Source organism: Toxorhynchites rutilus, chromosome 3 (assembly GCF_029784135.1).
Source record: "Toxorhynchites rutilus septentrionalis strain SRP chromosome 3, ASM2978413v1, whole genome shotgun sequence".
In the NCBI taxonomy this organism is placed as follows: domain Eukaryota; kingdom Metazoa; phylum Arthropoda; class Insecta; order Diptera; family Culicidae; genus Toxorhynchites; species Toxorhynchites rutilus.
The window spans coordinates 130,915,350-130,935,954 of NC_073746.1; the positions used below are offsets into that span (position 1 = coordinate 130,915,350).

Sequence of the window (20,605 nt, forward strand, 5' to 3'; positions counted from 1 at the left end):
CACATCAAGACAACAACAGGAAGTTGCAGCAAGAGGCAAAACGCAAAACGGCATCAGGTAGCAGAAGAAAAAAGTTTGTTCTTTATACAAACTGCTTTGGTGGCAAATCCAGAACAAGGCGGCATCGAGGGCGTTCGAAATTGTTTTTTTCAAAACCACGAGTAGTGAGTTTTCTAAATTGGAACCATTCCATAAAACAAAGCGCTTTTCAGGGCCATTAAACCTTCCAAAAAAGACGGGTGGGTAATGTCGGGGACATAACCGGAGTGACGTAGGACTATACAAAGGGGACAGCTTTTGTTAAATATATATTTTAAATATATTGTTTTATTTTCTTCTCATACGTGAATACCTACCTATCTACCTTAAAAATGGATTAGTTTACTGTTTACTCTTCATGAATATGTTGATGGTTTGGTGTTGTGTTTTTGTTATCACTCGATATTCCCATCTTGTTCGGTTAAACCTTCCTGTTTAGCTATTGCGTTTGCTATTTTGCCATTTTGTATTCCTGGCAAAAAAAAAGGTAAGCCAGAGGTAAAACTGGAAAATCGATAAAATTGGCAAAAAAACAAGGTGAGCCATTTTGTGTTCCTGCAGAAGAATTGAGGTAAGCGGGTTGCATTAGCGGCTAGACAGTGCGAATATCCGGAAGGAAAGCAGTTTGAGGAGATTTTGAGTACGGTGGCAGAACAAGCAAGACATAAGGAGGCACAACAAGAAATAAGTCACGCGTTGGGCGTGAGAGAGGCGATTCTTTGGAAGTAGCATCAGTAGGAGCCAAACTGGAGACGAAACCGGAAGAACCGATTCAGAAAGAGTCTGTAAGTGAAGCTAAAAATTAATATGGAAGTGCACCGTTGGGCTGAAAAATGTAAATTTTTGTTTGAAATGTTAATTAATCGAATGCTTAATATTTCTCGTATTCTTTGTTATTTATTCAAGACAAATTTCAAAAAAGCCCATGAAGGTGATACTCACCACCACCACTAGATCGATGAATAAGTAATTCCTCTTTCAGGTTAGTGAACTGGTTCCGAATCCAATATTGGCCTCAGTGTGCGAGCGAACAGATTTTGGTCTCTTAAAAGCAACATTAGCGGAAATGCCATGCGAGTTCTTGATCGATTCGGGTGCCCAAGTCAACACGGTGACAGAGTTAGTGTTCGAGAAATTAATCGCAAATGATAAGTACAACAAAGGGGTTTACAACATTCAACTAGGAACCGATCGTCCGTTGAAGGCCTATGCGGCATCAGACGGCATAGAAGTTTTGTGTACCTTTGAAGCGTTTCTTTATGTTTCGGAAGATCGTCCAATGCTGCTCGAGAAGTTTTATGTCGTAAGGGAATTGCGTTCATTACTAGGCAGGGCCACGGCGATAAGATACAGTTTATTACTTCTTGGATTGAAGGTTCCCGTTATCGATAGTGCTTCAGAAGGCAATAAGGACAATAGATGGCGGAACATAGCTTTCATCTGCTCGGGAGCAATTTTTCCTAAATTCAACATTCGATTCGAGTAAACCTCCATGTCGTAACATATATATGAACGTACCCATTGCGATGAAAGAGGTAGTTTGACATAGACTCGATGAACTAATAACAGCGGGTATAATTGAGCTCGTCACAGATGAGATGAATATGTCATTTTGCTCATCAATGCTAGCATCAACTAGCGCATTTTTTTCATATCGAGCTTCATGAGAATTCACATTTAACCAATTTCATGACGGAATTCGGCATGTTCCGGTACATTCGACTACCCTTTGATTTATGCAATTCACCGGACATATTCCAGAAGGTAATGGAACGAACGATTCTGGGAGGATGTGAAGGCGTTGTTAACTACCTCGACGATATTTTGATTTACGGTGGTACAAAGAAGGAGCACGATAGAAATCTATCCGAGGGTCGAGCAAGGCTTAAGGATCATAACGTGCAAGTGAATTCTTCCAAATGTGTTTTCGGAAGTCAAAGGATAAAATTCGTAGGTTTTGAATTGACAGATGGCGGATGGCGAATTGAACAGGAGAAAATCAATGCGATCAAACTTTTAAAAGACCTACATCGTGTTCGGAGGTTAAGAGCTTTCTCGGATTAATAACTTTCGTTGATAGGTTCCTTATTGATCGAGCAACAAAAACAGAACATCTAAGAATGTTTGCCAATGGTACCAGATTTTATTGGTCTGACGCTGAGGAGGCTGAATTCACGACTTTGCAGACTGATACAATAGAAAAACGCTAGGGTACTTTAGCAATACAGATAAAACCGAACCTTTTGTTGATGCTTCCCCTATAGGTTTAGGATCCGTATTAGTTCAGTACGCAACACATGGTACACCTAGAATAATTGCATGTGACTCGAAGGCACTCACTATTACCGAGCAAAATTACCCCCAATCTCACAGAGAAGCGTTAGCCGTAGTATGGGGCGTTGAGCGTTTTACATTCTATCTTACCGGTAGAACATTTGTGGTGCGTACAGACGCAACGGCAAACGAATTCATCTTCCACTCCAACTACCGTATTGGGAAGCGAGCGTTCGCAAGAGCCGAGGGATATGCATTGAGACTCCAGCCATATGACTTCACAATAGAGAGAATTGAAGAACAAGAAAACGTAGCGGATGCATTATCACGATTGATTCGCGATACCCAGGATCCTGAATCTTTTGGAGATGACGATGAGTCACCTGTATTGTGTACTCTAGACGCAATACAGGTTGTATGGAAATCACCTTAAGTGAGATAGAGTGTTCTTCAGAACAGGATGAGGAGTTGAATAACTTACGAGATGCTTTGAGTCACAACATTTGGCCTGAGGAACTTCGTAAATACTAAGCACATCGGAAAAATATACATATTCTTGGAGCATTATTTTGTAAAGGCGACCGGATCATTTTACCTTAAGCATTGAGGAAAAAAGCGATGATTTCTTCTCATAGTGGACACATTGGTGAAGTTGCCATGAAGCGTATCATGCGCGAATTTTTCTGGTGGCCGAAAATGAGCACCGAGATCGAAGCTTTTTTCAAAAATGTGAAACATGTGTACTACTGTCAAGAAAAAACTCTCCAGTACCTTTGGCTTCACGCGAACTTCCGAATGGACCGTGGGAAATAATTCAAATCGACTTTCTCTCGGTATCAGGATTCGGGTCGGGAGAATTCCTCATGATTGTGGATACGTATTCGCGGTTTTTAGCCGTAATTGAAATGTATCGCATTAACGCTGATGCTGTAAATTCGGCCTTATCGGATATCTTTAAACGTTGGGGATTGCCTCTCATAATCCAGAGTGATAATGGACCTCCATTTCAAAGCTCAGCTTTCTGTGATTTCTGGGAAGATAAAGGAGTTAAAGTACATAAATCGATTCCGTTGTGCCCACAGTCAAACGGTTTAGTTGAAAGACAGAATCAGTCAAGCAATAAAACATTATCGGCAGCTAAGATCGATGGCAAAAATTGGCGAAAATCTCTAGATGTATTTGTACATAACCACAATACGTTGATTCCGCATTCAAAGTTGAACTCGAACTACTCGTTGGGTGGAAGTTTGGAGGCACGTTCCCAAGCCTCTGGAACGAAATGTATGAAAAAGAAATAGACCGTATGAATGTTCAAGAGACAGATGCAGACGCCAAGCTGATAAGTACGAAATACGCAAACCGGAGACGAGGAGCAAAATGTTCCGACATACACGTCGGAGATACCATATTTTTGAAACAACAAAAAAACAGGAAGTGGGTTATATCTATGGTATAACCGCAAGGGTGACGTAGGACTATCGTTGATTTAATGATCATTTGTTTGAAGTTGAATCTAAATCCATTCTGAATGAATGAATAAATGAATATTTGGGGGACTTCGAAAACGAGAGCGTTACGTTGGAGGCACAAGGTTTTATGCATCCAATATAGGATACGAAAAACCTTGTTCTGAAGAATAATCTTCAGAAGCTAACCTGCTAACTGTACTTGATTGACAAAACACAAACCCAAATGTATTATATGGATATTTTATGGATAGAAAACATTAAAATAAACTCTTTCGCTTGAATGTAATTTTCAATTCCAAGGGGAACTGGCAGATTATTTTCCAGCAACTATTAGATATTTCCACATTTTCCTCGATACTGGAAGCCCACCAGTGGTTAATACTAACTCGATAACCACCTGTTAATAGTACTTGATTGAAAAATATTTGGTCACAGTGTTACATGGATAGAAAACATTAAAATAAACTCTTTCACATGAATGTATTTTTAAATTCCAAGAGGAACTGGCAGATTATTTTCCAGCGTTACGGAACCGTTTGGTACATCACGCCACTCGGGTCCGCCAACCTACGGTCGACAACGTGGAGCGTGCAGCGTCAGCAGTATGCAGTCATAAGAGGGCCGCGAGCGCATGGCTCGCCCTCTTTTTCGCTGTGCAGTTCTTGTGGAGCACCGGTGGTGCCGTGTGATTAGTGATAAGTGAATAAATTGTTGAAAGTAGTTAGTTTTTAAAAGTGTTTGCATATCACGATTCCCATAAGTGGTGTCAGAAGTGGGATCGTGAGGTGTTAAAATAGTGGAAGATCCCGCCGCACGAGTAACCAGCCGTCGAAGGATCACCCGGATGCTGCAAACACAACCGTAAGTGAATTACTACATCACGCCACTCGGGTCCGCCAACCTACGGTCGACAACGTGGAGCGTGCAGCGTCAGCAGTATGCAGTCATAAGAGGGCCGCGAGCGCATGGCTCGCCCTCTTTTTCGCTGTGCAGTTCTTGTGGAGCACCGGTGGTGCCGTGTGATTAGTGATAAGTGAATAAATTGTTGAAAGTAGTTAGTTTTTAAAAGTGTTTGCATATCACGATTCCCATAAGTGGTGTCAGAAGTGGGATCGTGAGGTGTTAAAATAGTGGAAGATCCCGCCGCACGAGTAACCAGCCGTCGAAGGATCACCCGGATGCTGCAAACACAACCGTAAGTGAATTACTTCTCAACATCTAAAACTCTATTATCAATCATGCCGGAAACAAGAGCCAGTGAACTTGAAGCACTCAAAACAGAGCTTGAACAGCTCCGAGCATTGGTAGTGGCCAGGGAGGGCAACAAATATGCCATCCCCGACCCTATTAAAAATATGTCGGAATTTTCCGGAAATAAAAAGGAATTGGCAAGTTGGCTCAAGGAAGTCAACGAGCTTTACGAAATGTTTAAAATAAAAGGCGAGAACGGGCAACCCGACTCGCTTAGCTCGATATATTTGCGGGCAATAAAAAATAAAATCAAAGGGGACGCTCGCGTGATATTATGCGCAAATGGTGATCCCGATACCATTCACGGTATCAAATCGGTTCTCATCGAACAATATGGGGACCAGAAGGACTTCGCCACTAATTTGTCGGCGATGTTCCATTTGAAGAAAGGAGATAAGAATCATTTGAGATTCTTTAATGAAATCAAAGAAATTAACACTAGGCTAAAAGCCAATCTATCCTCGAACCCGTTATCGGCTCGAGAGGTAGTTGATGTGATAACAATCACACGATATTTGGACAACATCGGAGAGCCCCTGGCCTCCATTATCAGGCAATCGAAACCAAAATCTTTAGAAGAGGCATACCAGGCTGTATGCACTAATCAAAACGCGGAAAGTAGAACGAAACCCGCAAAACAAATTTTCAAACAGCACAGTAACCCTAGTAGCAGTGGTTCTGGTGGCTATAATAATAACAACAACAGCAACAGCTCTTACAGAGCATATGCCAAAGAAACGAACGCAAAAACTGCATTCAAACGACCGATTCAGCAATTTAAACCGCGCGTGGAACATAACACCAACGAGGTTGACGTGGATAGTGATGATGATGATGACGATGATGACAATAACGCGACCGAGTGCGAAGTGCAAAATACACGCGAAGTAAATTTTCACAGAGGAGAGGAAGACCAGACAATAACTTGAACAATTTCATTCCTTACATTCGCTACCGATCTAACAAGGGAATCTTAAAATTCTTGATAGACACAGGTGCGAACAAATCGTATATGAATCCAGAACATGTGGCAAACGCAAAAGTGACTGATCAGCCAGCCATCGTCACGAACAAAAATGGAAAATTTATTTTGGATAAAGTGGTGCACGCGAATCTTTTTCCGAAAGATGTCAACAGAGCACTACCATTTCATGTGTTTAAATTTCATAAATTTTTTGACGGGCTCATAGGGTACGAAAACTTAGCAGCCTTGAAAGCCGTGATCAATACAGATAAACACGAGTTGATTATTGGGAAATCTACGTACCAATTTTACCGGTATTTCCCTTCTTCCATGAATTTTCACGAAAATTTCGAAACTTTCATGAAAATTCCAACTTTACAAGATGGAACGTTTCTAATCGAAGATGAGCTTAACATTACTGCAAATGTTTCAGTCCAACCGGGACTTTACTTGGCAAAGAATAATAGTGCGATGGTTCATGTACATTCAAAAGGCCTACCGAAGCCTATATTGTCGAAACCATTCGAAAATAAAGACTTTCTTATAAAAACCGATAATCCAAAAGAGAATTTGAATTTCCCTGCGGATCATCTAAATAAAGAGGAGGTCAAATTTCTTGCAAAGACCTTACAGCCATTCAAAAGCATCTTCTTCCAGGAAGGTCAAAAACTTGCCTTTACACATCAAGTAAAGCATAGAATAGAGACCACCGATAACAAGCCAATACACCAAAAGACATATAAATATCCGTACCATCTAAGAGAAATAGTGAGTGAACAAATCCAAAAGATGTTGGATACAGGCATTATTAGAGAGTCTTCATCTGCCTGGACTTCTCCTATTTGGGTCGTACCTAAGAAGGTCGACAACTCAGGTGCGAAAAAGTACCGCATAGTGGTAGATTACAGAAAATTAAATAAAATCACACCGTCTGATCGGTATCCAATACCGGAAATCAGCGAAATTTTGGATCGTCTAGGAAATGCGCAGTATTTCTCTGTGCTCGACCTGGCCAGCGGGTTCCACCAAATAGAGGTAGACCCAGCTGACATCCCAAAAACGGCGTTTAACGTCGATCATGGGAAATACGAATTTGTGCGGATGCCGTTCGGATTGAAGAATGCGCCCGCAACATTCCAACGCCTGATGGATTCGGTATTACGGAAACATTTAGGTATTAGATGTTTCGTCTATATGGACGACATCATAATTTTTTCCAGCTCTTTGGAAGAGCACATGAAAGACATTCAAAAGGTTTTAAAAACTCTAAAGGAAGCAAACCTTAGAGTTCAGTGTGACAAGTCGGAATTCCTTCGTAAAGAAGTTGAATTCCTCGGTCACGTGGTTACTACGGAAGGGGTTAAACCTAATCTCAAGAAGGTTGAAGCAGTGAAAAACTGGCCTCTTCCGAAAACCCCGAAGGAACTAAAATCCTTCCTTGGAACAATTTCATACTATAGAAGATTCATTCCCGACTTTGCTAAAATCGCAAAGCCGATGACAAGTGTGCTTCGTGGAAAAACCAAATCCATAGAAATTACTCCGGAATATGAAAAAGCCTTTACTGAATTGAAAAATATAATGAGTTCGGATCTCTTATTGCACTACCCCAATTTTGACGAGCCGTTCGTTTTGACTACGGACGCGTCAAACTTTGCGATCGGGGCGGTCCTCACACAGATAGTGAATGGAGGTGAAAAACCCATTGCCTATCTATCAAGAACATTGACAAAGGCGGAAGAGAAATATTCTGCCACCGCCAAGGAACTGTTAGCTATCTATTTTGCAGCTAAAAAGTTCCGGCCATATCTGTATGGTAGGCAGTTTACCATATACACAGATCATGAGCCTCTTACTAAGGAAATCAAGTTAACAGATGCTACAGGACGAGTGACTCGCCAACGGCTATACCTGGAGCAATTCGATTTCCAGTTGGTTTACAAAAAAGGAAAACAAAATGTAGTGGCCGATGGTTTATCCCGGATACCACGAGCTGACGAATCTGAACTAAATATTCAAACCGTTTTGCAAAACGAGCTTTATGAAAATGACCCGATATATGGACCAGAAATAATTAACAAGTTTAGGAATCAGCTGATAATTAATGTGTCAAACGATCCTAGAAAATCGGCTCACATATTTTATTCTATATTTTCAGGTTACAGCAGGCATACTTTCAACCGTGGAGAATATTCCGAAGATGAAATCCGAAACATTCTTAAAAGTTATCTTTCCCCGACCATATCCAATGGTATATTCGCTCCCCTAGAGATTGCACAATTGTGTTCTAAAATAATGAAAGATCAATTCAAAGGCATGAAAGTACAATTTTGCAATCTAAAACTCCCTGATCTTATTTCTAAAACTGATCAAGAGGAATTTATTCGTAAGAGCCATAATTTTAACCACAGAAGTTGGAAGCTCACATACGAGGAGATTCGTCAGTCAGTTTTCTTCCCCGATATGATTACGAAGATCAAATCATTCGCAAAAAATTGTGAGGACTGCAAGTTCGCGAAATACGAACGACGTCCCTTCAAAATTCCAATAACTCGAAGAGCATACGACAAACCATTAGAGAACATTTTCATTGACGTATACGTCAAGGAGGGTGAAAAATTCCTTACCCTTGTTGACGCATTTTCCAAATTTGCCCAAATTTTCAAAATCCAGAATGAAACGGCGGATGAGCTGATCGAAGTAATTACAAAATACTTTAAAATTTTCGGCCTACCAAAAACTATAACATGTGATCAAGCCACATCTTTCAGAAGCTCAAAATTCAAAACCTTTCTCCAAAATCAAAATATTGATATACACTTTGCCAGTACTAGTAACAGCAATGGCATTGTCGAGAGATACCACAACACGCTTTTAGAAATGTACATGTCAAACAGGAGAAAACTTGAAGAACTAACCTTATACGAAGGGCTCTCCATAGTAACTGCCCTATATAACGATACCAAACATTCAACTACGAAATTAAGACCTAGGGATATAATTTTTGGAAATTCTCATTCATTGAACCCGGAGGATATAAATACACAGAAAGCAAAAATAATACTAACTGCCAGGGAAAATATTGCGTTAGAAGCTAGGACACACAATCAGAAAAATGAAAGTCAAAACAATAAAGAATATGAAAACCTCACCATCAGTGAAGCTTTAGTTAAAGGGAAAGGAAAGCCGACCCCTTACACCAATAGATTTAGGCCAATTAAAATCCAAAGTCAAACCAGCAAAACTGTAACAGACGAAAAGGCTATCAAAATTCACAAATTAGATATGAAAAGAGCTAACTAAAACAACACTTTATATTTTCTTGCAGAATACTGTGGCTCCTTACGCTGGTAGGGATGGCCACTTCAGACTTGAGAATTCATACCCTGGATCAGAGTCCGATCATTATAGTTCCGTTAGGACCCGCTAAAATAAGCACTAGTTCTCTGCGAATTGTGCACCCCATAAACTTGACCTCAATTGGAACAATTGTAGAAAACTTTAACGCCGTTTCTATGGAGAGATTGTCGAATCAAACGCCTTTTAAGTCAATAGTTAAAGCAAAATTAGACAAAATAAACTTGAGTTACAACCGAATAAAACCACTACGTAGGAGAAAACGATGGGAATCTCTCGGAAAGGCCTGGAAATACGTATCGGGAAGCCCAGACGACCTTAAGATTATAAATTCGTCATTAAATTCATTAATTAGCGAGAATAACAAGCAAATAAGAATCAATAGTGCTTTCGATTCACGAATGAGCAACATTACAAAAGCAATTAACGTCATACTGAAAAATGAGGAAAATGTAATACATTCCTTAGAGGGCTTTGATGTATTAGAATTAATATTCAAAATTGATGAGCTATTATACTACTTAGACATAATCGAAGAGGCGATCACACTAGCGAGACGGAGTATCCCAAGCAGCCGCATCATTCACCTCGACGAATTGGAAACCATTCATCATTCCCTCATTAATGACGGTTTCGGGCTTAACTCGGTCGATAGCATACTTAGTACTGCCAATGCCTACGCAGTATTAAACAACGAAATTTTCATGTACATACTGAAGATACCCAGGATCAAAAATGTACAGTACACCCTCAACTTCATTGAACCAGTCATTGTAGATCACCACAGAGTCCACCTACAAACACAGTTTTATTTGAAAGGACAGAAATCATTCATGTTAAAAAGCGCTTGTTCCAAAGCCAACGCCATGTTTATATGTTCCTCAACGGATCTAGAACCTTTGACGGGTTGTATGCAACAATTGGTCTCCGGAAATACAGCAGAGTGTCCCATAGAACGCACCTACGGAAACAAAACTATTCGGAAAATCAATGATGGCAATATAGTCGTCAATGCAATCAATGTAACACTTTCGTCAAACTGTTCAGTCACCCAACGCACTCTACAGGGGTCGTTCCTAATCCAATACTCAAACTGTACACTGAAATTGGATGACGAGGAATATGTCAACACAAACATGGAGATACAGCCGTTCATACCTACCACGGGATTGAAGGTAAATCCAACCAAACTGTTTAACCACATTCCGTTGGAACATTTACAGGAGTTACATATGGAACAGCGTAACCATATCACACACCTTAACCTGACAGCCGAAAACCTCCATTGGAAACTTCATTTCCTGGGATGGATAGCATCCGTAATCTCATCAACTTTACTAATCTGCATACTGGGTTCATCCATAATCATCGTTTTGAAATTCGCCGCCTGGAAGACACTCCTTACCAACAGCAAACCAGAAGTCATCGAACAGGATACCATCGCATCAACCGAGGCCCATCCCGAGTCCAGAGAGGTACCGCTGATACTTCAGCAGTAGACGAAAGCCGAGGACGTCTTTCAGCTAAGGGGGAAGCCGTTACGGAACCGTTTGGTACATCACGCCACTCGGGTCCGCCAACCTACGGTCGACAACGTGGAGCGTGCAGCGTCAGCAGTATGCAGTCATAAGAGGGCCGCGAGCGCATGGCTCGCCCTCTTTTTCGCTGTGCAGTTCTTGTGGAGCACCGGTGGTGCCGTGTGATTAGTGATAAGTGAATAAATTGTTGAAAGTAGTTAGTTTTTAAAAGTGTTTGCATATCACGATTCCCATAAGTCAGCAATGATTAGATCTTTCCGGAACTTTCTCGATGCTGAATGGCATCCAAACGGAAAGAATTCTGCGCGTGTATGTGTCGATCCTTCGCCGTCCACCTCCTCCAGCACGTTAGGCAACGATGTTGTCTTGTCGATGTCCTCACGAAAAATGAATGTGTCTCACCACCAGAATATCGCTCAAGTATGCTTTTTGTGTGTGATTGAATCGAGAGAAGGTGTGGTTTACGATGGCAATTTGGAAGACAAACTAGAGGGGAATGAACTCTCTGAGCTCGGATCTTTCGGCGACTGAGCAATAATCGATTGCGGGCGCATACAATATTGGATACGGAAATATCCTACTGATGGGGAAAAATAATCTTCTGAAGCTATCCTGTTAATTGCGATTGATTGAAAAATCACAAAACCAAATGTATTTGGTCACAGTGTTACATGGATAGAAAAGATTCAAATAAACTCTTTCACATGAATGTATTTTTAAATTCCCAGAGGAACTGGCAGATTATTTTCAGTAACGATTAGATATTTCCACATTTTCCTCGATACTGGAAGCCCACCAGTGGTTAATACTAACTCGATAACCACCTGTTAATAGTACTTGATTGAAAAATATTTGGTCACAGTGTTACATGGATAGAAAACATTCAAATAAACTCTTTCACATGAATGTATTTTGACGTGGGACTACGTCTAACCGGAATATATGGAGGGTGAAATGAAAACCTAAACACAGAACATGCAGGAAAAAATGAAAGATTTCGAATGCTTATAGCTCGAACATTTCGTACTGGATAGGAGAGATGTTTGCATCACTTGATAGGGAATATTTCTACGCATCTATCGCAACTAACAAAATGTTGTTTTTCATTAGATAAACAATTGAATAACTGTAAAATATTAGGCGTTATCTAAACGCCCTAACTGCATCGTTTTGATTGGCCCGATTTACGGTTTCCCTAACATAGCCATCAAAACCAAGCAGCCTTGGGGAAATCGGCATTGCAAATACATGAAAGTAGGGGGACTTTTGTGCTCATCGAAAAATGTTCCCTAACACAGACTTTAAAACCAAGCAGCGAAATCGGCATTGCAAACACACGAACGAGCCTAGAGGCGAGTGAACTGAAAAGTTTAAACCCTCTTAAAACCAAAAAGAAGAAGAAAAACACACGAAAGTAGGAGGAGCTTTTATTCCCACCGAAATGTGTTCCCTAATAGAGATTTCTAAACCAAGGTGCCTGGAGAAATCGGTATTTCAAATTCATGCAAGTCGGGGGTATTTTTGTTCCGACTGGAATGTGTTTTCCTAACACAGACTTCAAAACCGAGGTTTCTGGGGAAATCGGCTCTGCAAATAAATGCAAACTGCGAGTACTTTTGTCCTCGTTTGCCTTTGTGCAGATTGGAATATGTCTGTCCTAACATGATCTTCTAAACTTAGGAACCTGGGAAAATCGTGCAGACACTAGAAGCGAATGAACTTCCCAGTTTCAAGCAAATTCGAGATTTGAGAAGTATGTACACTTTTGGGATGTAAACATCAGAGGGAAATGTAAAATAAAATAATCGTTTGATAATTTTTTTTTGTCTTTATTGGAAAGATTTTCAGCCTTAGGCTGGTTCATCAAACGTTTGATAATTCTTCCGTACATATGTTTTGTTCTAGTCATCATACCAAACGTAAAAGGTCCGTCATTAAATTTACTTGTAACGAAGAACAATCAATCACAATAAATTAATTGACTTTACACGGCATTTGTTCATTTTTTTCACTCACAGAGCAAATATATTGAACTCAATTGAATTTGGAAACTGTTTCATTCAATCAAGAATTTAATCAATACAAACGAATGATTGCTAAGCTAAGGTAGTTCCACGTCAACCTTGTGGTTATATCATAGATATAACCCACTCATTTTTAAATTTCCAGAGGAACTGGCAGATTATTTTCCAGAAATGATTAGATCTTTCCGGAACTTTCTCGATGTTGAATGACATCCAAACGGAGAGAATTCCGCGCGTGTATGTGTGTGTAGCGATGTCTTCCCGGGGAGCCGTTTGTGGTATCACTCTCCTCCTGCTGGATTCCCTTCTGGCCTAGGGTGCACAAACAGGCTCTTGGTGACACCGTTCATCCGCGCTTTCATGATAAACGAAGAGCTTCACCACAACAGCGACAACATGCTCCAATCGCTGTTCAATTAGAACTGAGCGGATTTCCGAGCGGCGCTCGCTTATATACCGATTGGTGATTTCAATAGCCTGTTTTGAAAGCAATTTTAAGACTATTGAAACAAGTTTTTGGATCAAAAAGTAACAAGTATAGAACGCGTAGACATTTTATCTTTCGAATGAAGTGTTTATCATACCATTTCGTTCAGTTGTTTAGGAGCTATTAACGCTCAAAATCTCGGTCTCCGGCGTAACGCTTTCGTTTTCGAAACTTTGATTTTACACCCCGGTATAAAAATGAAAGACGTAGTCCTACGTCGAAAAATCTAAGGCAGATCCAACCTTCTCATCCGAGCGTTATACTGTTATAGCTAAAGATGGACCAAAAATGGTAATTGCGAGTGGCAATGGAGTGCAATATACCAGAAGTATAAATGACTTAAAAAAAGTACCCGATCCTACACCACTTAGTGAAACTGAATTGGAGTCAGATTATGAGGATAGACTAGATGAAGATACTGAGGCAGTTAAGGAGCAAGATAAAAAAATTCATCAAAATCGGTCAGCCTTAAGCAAAAGGGGAACAGTGAATACACCCACAAGATACAACGACGATTTTATTTACAGAATATATCAATGAATTTATAGAAAATAAATGTTAAACGAACATCGAGTATTTGATATTCATTAAATGAAACAATAAATTTATATTTTATATTGACTGGTCAATATACACGTTGAAATTGATGAAAATATTGATGAAAAAATAAATTAAAATTGGAACAGAACGTTATGTAATAAATAGAAATGCGATTTGCGAAAAAACCATTGCTAAAAGTTTTTGTGCTGATACAGTAATAGGCTGATTGTGTTGAACAAATAATACCAACATATTTTTTTATGTCCAATGAGAATGATTGTTTATATCATTCATGCGATTTCATTACAATTTAACAATTTAGAGTAGAGAAGGGAAATATTGTGGGAAATGTGATGAGTCGGTTTAAATTCTATCAAATTTGAAGAATTATGTTCGACACTATTATTTGAAACACCTTTTGGATTTCAGTTCGGAGGATTGAAAGTGTGGATGAAATAACACACAAATATATATATATTTAAATTACAGTGTAAGGAAACGCAAAATTGTATGCGATTGACGAACGCAAGTTGTTGCGCAAGGAGCTGGAATTGACAGGTGGTTCGTTTTCGACAGTATGAGGATAAGGCATGGATGATGCGAGAGGGGATGAAAAATGACAGCGGCTTTTTTTGTTTATAAACAAAGTAGATCAAATCTTTATGCTACATAGCGGTCCCCACCAACATATACCTACGCTGGGCTGGTTTCAATCGAACTAGCTGTTGTGTCTCACAACCCGAACGATCAGGCGAGTCTTCAGCTAAAGCAATACGGCACAAGCCCACCGGTTATTAAGAGCCACCTCTTTTATATACCCACTAGCAAAGCTCCCACAATCGCTGAGTTTCCAATCCCAGCAGCAACGGCAACAACCCTCACGTCCCGTAGAACAGCAATGCAGACAATAACTTGCAGCAGTCACCGAAACACTACAATGATGCCAACAGCGTAAACAAAACCAACATTTATGCGCAGCAAACACATAGCGGCATGCACTCCTCATTGCATGCCATTTGTTATCCTCTTTCTCGGAAAACTCTAGCCGTTCGTTTGGCCGCTGTCAATTCGAACTCAAGTAATGGCTGAACAGCAGTTCTGACATAACGTTCCACCTTATTATACCGCCTTGTTGTTGCGTGGTATGCAAGAAAATAAAAGAATCAAGTTATTAAATCATACAGGTGCGAAAGAGAAAAAGAATCCGACAGGGCTTTGCAACAAAAAGAGAAAGCGAATTTTAATGCATTGCGTGATTGAGGTTGGTTTCTCGCGTCATTCAGTATACGATATTTGGTGCGGTAACACGCGTTGTAAAGACGGAGGAATTAAAAAAAATGGAGATTGGAAACAAACACGACAGTCGTCACTGTACATTTGTCGTCAAAAATATAAACAAATCAGACTATATAACGCACACCAACAAACCACCGCATTCGTGATTAAGGTTGATACGAATGAGCCCTACGATCAATTGTATATGAGTCGGAAAGCGTGAAAAAAGTCTCCACTAGCGATTGTTAACCGGCTTCACCGTTACCGGTTTTACCGGTAATACCGGATCATTTTTCATTACCGAATTACCGGTAATTTTCCAATCAATAACTGGTAATTCCGATAATTTTCATTTTTACAACTTAAATAATATTTGCCTTTATGCCGCTTCGAAATATTGCTAAGATCGCAAAAATCCAACTGGCAGTGTTGCGCCGATTCTACAATCTCTGAACATCAGTTCAAAAATCGCTGCCCGATTTGAAAATGAAGCACAGGATAAGCTTCAGCGATGAAGAATTGATAGCGATACTGCTATGCCGGAAAAACAGGAAGTGGGTTATATCTATGGTATAACCGCAAGGGTGACGTAGGACTATCGTTGATTTAGAGATCATTTGTTTGAAGTTGAATCTAAATCCATCCTGAATGAATGAATAAATAAATATTTGGGTGACTTCAAAAACGAGAGTGTTACGTTGGAGACTCAAGGTTTTATACATCCAATATTGGATACAAAAAACCTTGTTCTGAAGAATAATCTTCAGAAGCTTTCCTGCTAACTGCACTTGATTGCCAAATCACAAAACCAAATGTATGTGGTCGCAGTATTATATGGATAGAAAACATTAAAATAAACTCGCTTGAATGTAATTTTCAATTCCAAGGGGAACTGGCAGATTATTTTTCAGCAACGATCATTTCTTTCCAGGTTTCCTCTCGATAACCAGCAAACGAAAAGAGTTGCGCGCGTGTATGTGTGTGTGTGGCGGCTGCTTCTATGTCTTCCCGAGGAACCGTATTTCGATGCTGATACTCTCTTGGTCACGAGAGTATCAGCATCGGCTTTTCTGCGCTCCCTCACAGTTAAAACAAACTGATTGCATTTCAGGTCAGGTCAGGCCAGGTAATGAATCCCTCGATCCCTCGCCGTTCAGCTCGTTCAGTAACGATGTTGTCTTGTCGATGTCCTCAGGCGTCGTGCACAAATTACGTAACGCTAAAAATCCGTATTTTGAACCACCTCTCCCCCCCCCCTTTCGTAACGCAATTTCCTATCTCTAATAAACAGAAAGTAACGCAACATCTACCCCCTCCCCCCTTATCGCGTTACGTAATTTGTGCACAACGCCTCACGAAAAATGAATCGGTTTCACCACCAGAATATCATTTCAGTATGCTTTTCGTGCGTGATTGAATCGAGAGAAGGTGTGGTTTACGATGGCAATTTGGAAGGCAAACTAGAGGAGAATGAACTCTCTGAGTATGAAAATTTCGGCGACTGAGCAATAATCGATTGAAAATTATATAATTTTCGCGATACGAAACATTTTCCGTTTTTCATGTTATGCATCCAATATTGGATACGAAAATATCCTACTGATGGGAAAGAATAATCTTCAGAAGCTTTCCAGCTAATTACACTTGATTGAAAAATTACGAAATCAAATGTATTTGGTCGCTGTGTTCGCCATATAATTAGAAAACATTAAAATAAACTCTTTCGCATGGATGTATTCTTCAATTCCCAGGGAACTGGCAGATTATTTTTCAGCAACGATTAGATCTTTCCGGAATTTTCTCAATGCTGTATGGCATCCAAACGAAAATTCTCGTTTCAGTTTGGCCTGCAAAAAACTTTTCTAAACTCTAATCCATCAAATTGGGAGCCCTGAAAAGGGCTGATGATTATATGCTAAGCTAATATAGCACCCTCTCCTTGGATTCGATGGGCCAGCTGAATGTCCTTGAGCATGATGTGACGCGTTTTGCGTGGATAGCACACAAATTTGTATCTTCGAATAAGCCTCCTGCAGCGTCATAACCGCGGAACTTTGGAAGCGCAAGTCGGTTTTGAAGTCCTGAGCAATTCCACGATCCAAAAGCTGCAAAGGTAGCTTGCGGATCAGCAATTCGGTCGACTTCCGATAGCGATGAATTTCACGCAAAGTTCCCGGTCGATAGCGATGTGGCTTCTTCACCTATCCTGCGGCTGGTGCGCTTATCCGAGCTGCTTTCGTGTGCCTTACCACTGAAAGACTAACTAGCTATCTGCTTGGTCCCAAACAAACGAGTCGTCACGGTGCGAGAGTAGAGTAAGAAATGAACGAAAGCAAAGGAAGCGTCATTTTATAAACCATAAAAGTATAGAATCTAAACCCCACCCTTATTATATTCGTTGCTTACCCTGAGAGAGAAACGAATAACATCGAAGTAAGTATACAGTAATGTATTTGAATCCGGACACTTTGCGTTACATTTAATATCATACCGCAGCCACAACATTTTCTGCATGTTGAATTAATGCGATTGATAAGTAACTATCAAGAAACTATCAGTAACTATATTAGCAGCTATTAATCGCATAAATTCAACATGAAAAAAATGTTATGGCTGTGGTATGATATTGAATGTAATGCAAAGTGTCCGGATTCAAAAGCATTACTGTAAAAAAGAGTTAACTCGACTGAAATTTTTTCGGTTCGGCCTGCAAAAACGAAATTAAGAGCCCCCGCCGACTGCAGACTGACTTGTCGACCGATAGTTCGGTCTGCTTCTTAATCAGTACGGAGAAAAAAAGTCTGTAGTGTACAGCATAATGCATAGACGTAAGTATGAGCTTCCCCATCTCACATTCCAATAAGATTAATGGGTTTCCAAGTGGGCGCGCTACATACGGATACGAATGATTTCAATCACCTGTTTTCGAAGCTATCATTAAGCTATTGAAACAATTTTTCGACTCAATAAATAGCAATCATATAACTCTTGGACATTTTATCTTTTGTATGAAATGATTATCATACTGTTCCGTTGATCCGAAGCAGAATGAATCACGCTTAAAGAAGGAATGGATTTTTTCTTGGAATTTAGTCAGCAGAAATAATGCCCTTTCCCAACAATTAAAAACGACAAACGGCACCACGAAAGCAGCTCGGATAAGCGCATCAGCCACAGGAAGCGTGAAGAAGCCACATCGCTATCGACCGGGAACTTCGCATGAAATTCGTCGCTATCAGAAGTCGACCGAATTGCTGATCCGCAAGCTACCTTTGCAGCATTTGGTTCGTGGAATTGCTAAGGACTTCAAAACCGACTTGCGCTTCCAAAGTTCCGCGGTTATGACGCTGCAGGAGGCTTATTCGAAGATACCAATTTGTGTGCTATCCATGCAAAACGCGTCACATCATGCCCAAGGACATCCAGCTGACCCATCGTATCATCCGAGGAGAGCGTGCTATATTAGCTTAGCATATAATACATGACATGATGTAGTGAATATATCCGAAGAAATCACATAAAATTATTTGTGTACGAATGCCGCAATCGATAGTCGACTCTAATTTGCGCTGGGTAATTTCCTCGGAGGACTCGATTCCTCCTTTGAGCATTAATAATCTCTTTCTGGCAAAACGATGTGGTATGAATCACATTATTTGAATGATAGAATGAAGAAGTTTTCTGCCAATTTCCTTCAACCTCCAAACGTATCTTTCTCCCGTTTGTCGTTTTCGCGTTCGCTAATCCTTTCTCACAACACCCATTTCTAGTTTGAGAAATTGTTGAGTAAACATTGTTTGCCAGTGCGCGTAGAGCGGGAATTCCTAAAGATTCATTGCACCTCTAATAAATTGCCGAAAGACGTGGTCTTACGTTGATCGCACTTGATTGAAAAAATCCAAAACGAAATGTATTTGGTCGCAGCATTATATGAGTAGAAAGCAAATAATCGCTCGAAAATGACTTGATTTTCGCGATGTGAAACATTTTCCGTTTTTCATGTTATGCATCCAATATTGGATACGAAAATTTCCACTGATGGGGAAAAAAAATATTCAGAAGCTTTCCTGTTAATTGCGATTGATTGAAAAAATCCAAAACGAAATGTATTTGGTCGAAGCATTATATGAGTAGAAAGCAAATAATCGCTCGAAAATGACTTGATTTTCGCGATGTGAAACATTTTCCGTTTTTCATGTTATGCATCCAATATTGGATACGAAAATTTCCACTGATGGGGAAAAAAATATTCAGAAGCTTTCCTGTTAATTGCGATTGATTGAAAAATAACAAAACCAAATGTATTTGGTTGCAGTGTTATATGGATAGAAAACATTAAAATGAACTATTTCGCATGAATGTATTTTTCAATTCCCAGGGGAACTGGCAGATTATTTTTCAGCAACGATGATAGCAACGAGAATTCCGCGCGTGTATGTGTGTGTGTGTGTGTGGCGGCTGCTCCGATGTTTCAAGCGGAACCGTGGCATCACTCTCCTCCTGATGAATTCCCTTTTGGCCTTAGGTGCACAAACAGGCTCTTGGTGACACCGTTCATCAGCGCTTTCATGATAAACGAAATTAGCTTCACAACATCAGCGACAACATGCTCCAATCGCTGTTCAATCATAACTGAGTGGGTTTATGAGCGGCGCTCGCTTATATACCGATTTTTGATTTCAATAGCCTGTTTTGAAAGCAATTTTAAGACTATTGAAACAAGTTTTTGGATGAAAAAGTAAAAAGTATATGACGCGTAGACATTTTATCTTTCAAATGAAGTGTTTATCATACCATTTCGTTCAGTTGTTTAAGAGCTATTAACGCTCAAAATCTCGGTCTCCAGCGTAACGCTTTCGTTCTCGAAACTTTGGTTTTACACCCCGGTATAGAAATGAAAGACGTAGTCCTACGTCAAAACTGCACCCTTTTTTAGCTGACGTCAGATTGCAATTTATGCTAGAACAGCTATCGGAGCAACCATCAGAAATTCTGGTTTCTTTTCCCACCTTCGTATCAGCATTTGTATTTGCCTAAAGCTCTTGAGCGAAATTATCGCTTGTTTATTTTTACCCGCGCTGCCGGGTCCTGCCTGGAACACAGCAAACAAATCTATGCATCATTACTGCATTCTGCATTCTTTTGATGATTCTTCTTGGTCCGATAACATCCAGAATGCTTTATTTAACATGATTGGCATCCAGTGGCTGAATAGGACGTGAGAAACTCGAAATCTTGGGAATAAATGAAGCTTGCTGGTTGAATTTTTGAAGGCCGTCTAGACCAATGGTACTCATCATTTTTTCAGAGGGGCCACAAACTCGTGTTATGGCGGGTTTACATTAGGGAGATCTATAGCTATAGATGGATTTATTCACGTGAAAATA

General features: G+C 40.1%; 1 protein-coding gene across 2 annotated transcripts; it reads left to right on the plus strand.

Annotated features, from left to right (window-relative positions):
• The first annotated feature begins 576 nt into the window (after positions 1 to 576).
• LOC129778099 (uncharacterized) lies at positions 577 to 11,096 on the plus strand. Of its 2 annotated transcripts, XM_055784775.1 has the most exons (4): positions 577 to 824; positions 1,022 to 4,977; positions 9,326 to 10,529; positions 10,627 to 10,801. In XM_055784775.1, the coding sequence occupies exons 2-4, from the start codon at positions 4,961 to 4,963 to the stop codon at positions 10,666 to 10,668; spliced, it is 1,263 nt and encodes a 420-aa protein (XP_055640750.1). In that variant the 5' UTR covers positions 577 to 824; positions 1,022 to 4,960; the 3' UTR covers positions 10,669 to 10,801. The 2 variants fall into 2 exon arrangements, with proteins under 2 accessions (XP_055640750.1, XP_055640749.1); XM_055784774.1 differs by having other exon boundaries at positions 609 to 824; positions 9,326 to 11,096.
• Positions 11,097 to 20,605: the final 9,509 nt, after the last annotated feature.